We start from the raw sequence: 2455 nt of genomic DNA, 5'->3' as shown, positions 1-2455 counted from the left end.
TAACAGAAAGACTCCCTGCCTCTGTAGATACTGGAGGAGGGCACTGGAACCATTGTTTGATTAGACCCTGGGAGCTGTTTGTTCTTTTGTCAATTGCCCACAGAAAGGAAATCAACAGCAGAGAGTTCCTGAGTGCTTGTGGAGCAAAAATGGCTAGTTTCATTTGTACTGGACCTGGGGTGTCTTGGAGGAGACAAAAATTGTCCAAAATATGTCTCTCTCTCTCTCTCTCTCCCCCTTATTTTAATACTTATTGTAGTTCAGCAATAATTTTTAAATCTCTTTTAATAATAGTGAAATCCAAGTATTTTGCTAAGTTAAGATGGAAACATATTGCTAAAGCGACTTCTTAAAATTTCCAGATTATTCCTTATTCATGGATCCAATCTACTGACTTCTGTAACAGACATGAGCATTTTCAGGTATTATCTCTGGTATCCAGAGAAATACAAGAGTTTACCTGGAGGGTGAAAAATTCCCAAGCTCCTCACAAAACCGCTGTGACCTAACTCAAGTTATTCTCATTTCTCATTTTCAAAAATATCCCAATATGGTTCATTCAGAAAGTCTTAGCTGCAGGCTCTGAAATTTATTCCCTGTCCCAACTCTCACATCCATTTAGAAAAACCATGGTGAAAAGATTTCTTCTCCATTAAATTTTGTGTAAAAGAACCCTAGTAAGTTAACAGTACAGAGCTCAAGCTCCAATTTCCTTACCACTTAATGTGTCTGACTGTGGCCAGGTGAACTGAATCTAGATACATTAAAATGATCAAATGTATTGATTACTAAATGCCAAGCAACATTAACCCACACTTGTGAATGTTTTATATAATTCAAAATACAGACAGTTAACTGGGGGTTGTTTGGTTCTTGCAGCGTTTTTTTGTCCTGGATAATGGAATGTTAAAGTATTCAAAGGCACCACTTGATGTAAGTAGCACATGAGATAAGTTTCAAAGATTGATTTAGAGTTCTGTTTGTAGTGGGTAAACACAGTTGTGCAAGCCTTGTACTGTAGTTACCAGTTTTGTGCATTTCTGTGTGTGTAAGATTTAACAAGCTACCAAGCTTTCATGTTGCATGGAAGGTGTGTTTTATGTTAAGGCTCGAGGTAGTGTAAAATCTCAAACTGGTGCATGAAGATTTAACTATTGTGATGTCTGTTGTTCAAAACAAGCATAAAGTGACATACTAATAAAAATCACCCTTTCTGTCTTGGATAGAAAACCCAAATAGGCTTTTTTTCCTGCATCTTAATAAACTGCTTTATGTGCTTTTTTTTTGAGATTTAAAGCAACTTTGTGTCTTGTCAATGTCCTTTTAATACCTATCTTATGAACTTCATTTCTATTTCGTATCAGACATCTTTGTATCTTGGGAACCCCAACTCACTAAAATTATTCTAAAGTATTTTTCTTGAATATAAACAGTAGTTTGCATGAAAAACTGGAAAATGCCCTCCTTCTTATCATTGTGGTGTAGGGGAAATAAAAGAGGGCTCAGATTTCGGTTTTGTTCCCATCTCTTCCGTTGAATCGGCTTTGTGTCCTTGATCAGATGAGGGCAGGCAGAAGGAAGAGCTGGCTACTCTGTGCTCTCTGGTCCCAGCTGCCCAGTTCTGCCCCTGCAGCTGTCTTTTAGCTGATTGCTTGGGGATATTCTGGGTTATAGGTCAGAGATGGATCACAGTTATTTTAGGAACCACTAAAGATATATTTTGGGGGATATAAGTTATACAATCTAGAATTATGAAGAAGTTATATGTAATGACAGAAACAGGAATATGAGATGAATAGTCTTACTTATTGGAATTAGTGTGACGTCATGGCAACTTCAGTTGTCCTCAGGTTAAGGATGTTAACCTCCAAACCTTAACCATTTTCCCTTTGTAAAAGAGGTGTGGTATTCCATTTCCCATAGATAAGTTAAAGATTGCATTAAGCTCACTTCAGTACAGAAACACATTCAATCATATATCCTTCCAGCCTATTTACCAGTCTTTTGATTTCAGATTCAAAAAGGAAAAGTACACGGGAGCATCGATGTTGGACTCTCGGTCATGTCAATTAAAAAGAAAGCTCGGAGAATAGACCTTGACACAGAAGAGCACATCTATCATTTGAAGGTAAAGAATTACTTTTCAACAGCTTCTCTGCCATTATCAGGGGAAACCACTTGCCTATATCGGTGGTAAACAGGAGATTGTTTCACTATTCTTCTCTTTTTGCTCATTGTTTTAGGTGAAATCCCAGGACTGGTTTGATGCGTGGGTCTCCAAGCTGCGCCATCATCGATTGTATCGGCAGAATGAAATTGTGAGGTCACCAAGAGATGCTAGTTTTCACATATTTCCTTCAACCTCCACAGCTGAATCCTCACCAGCTGCTAATGTTTCTGTTGTGGATGGAAAGGTATGACTCTGTTATACAAAAATCAGCCCAGAAATTGCTTG

At 37.9% G+C, this 2455-nt stretch overlaps 1 protein-coding gene across 1 annotated transcript in view; it reads left to right on the top strand.

The window, feature by feature from the left end:
- Nucleotides 1-2455, top strand: part of OSBPL6 (oxysterol binding protein like 6) — an 83030-nt gene that overhangs the window by 29455 nt on the left and 51120 nt on the right. Inside the window, exons 4-6 of the mRNA XM_023529159.1 lie at nt 880-933; nt 2015-2128; nt 2244-2414. Of these exons, the coding sequence (XP_023384927.1) occupies nt 880-933; nt 2015-2128; nt 2244-2414 (339 nt within the window). The remainder of the gene's footprint in view (nt 1-879; nt 934-2014; nt 2129-2243; nt 2415-2455) is intronic.

The sequence above is a fragment of the Pteropus vampyrus genome, unplaced genomic scaffold, assembly GCF_000151845.1.
Source record: "Pteropus vampyrus isolate Shadow unplaced genomic scaffold, Pvam_2.0 Scaffold2, whole genome shotgun sequence".
Taxonomy (NCBI): Eukaryota; Metazoa; Chordata; class Mammalia; order Chiroptera; family Pteropodidae; genus Pteropus; species Pteropus vampyrus.
Note: the sequence above shows the minus strand (reverse complement) of the source record. Positions and strands in the feature narration are given on the sequence as shown.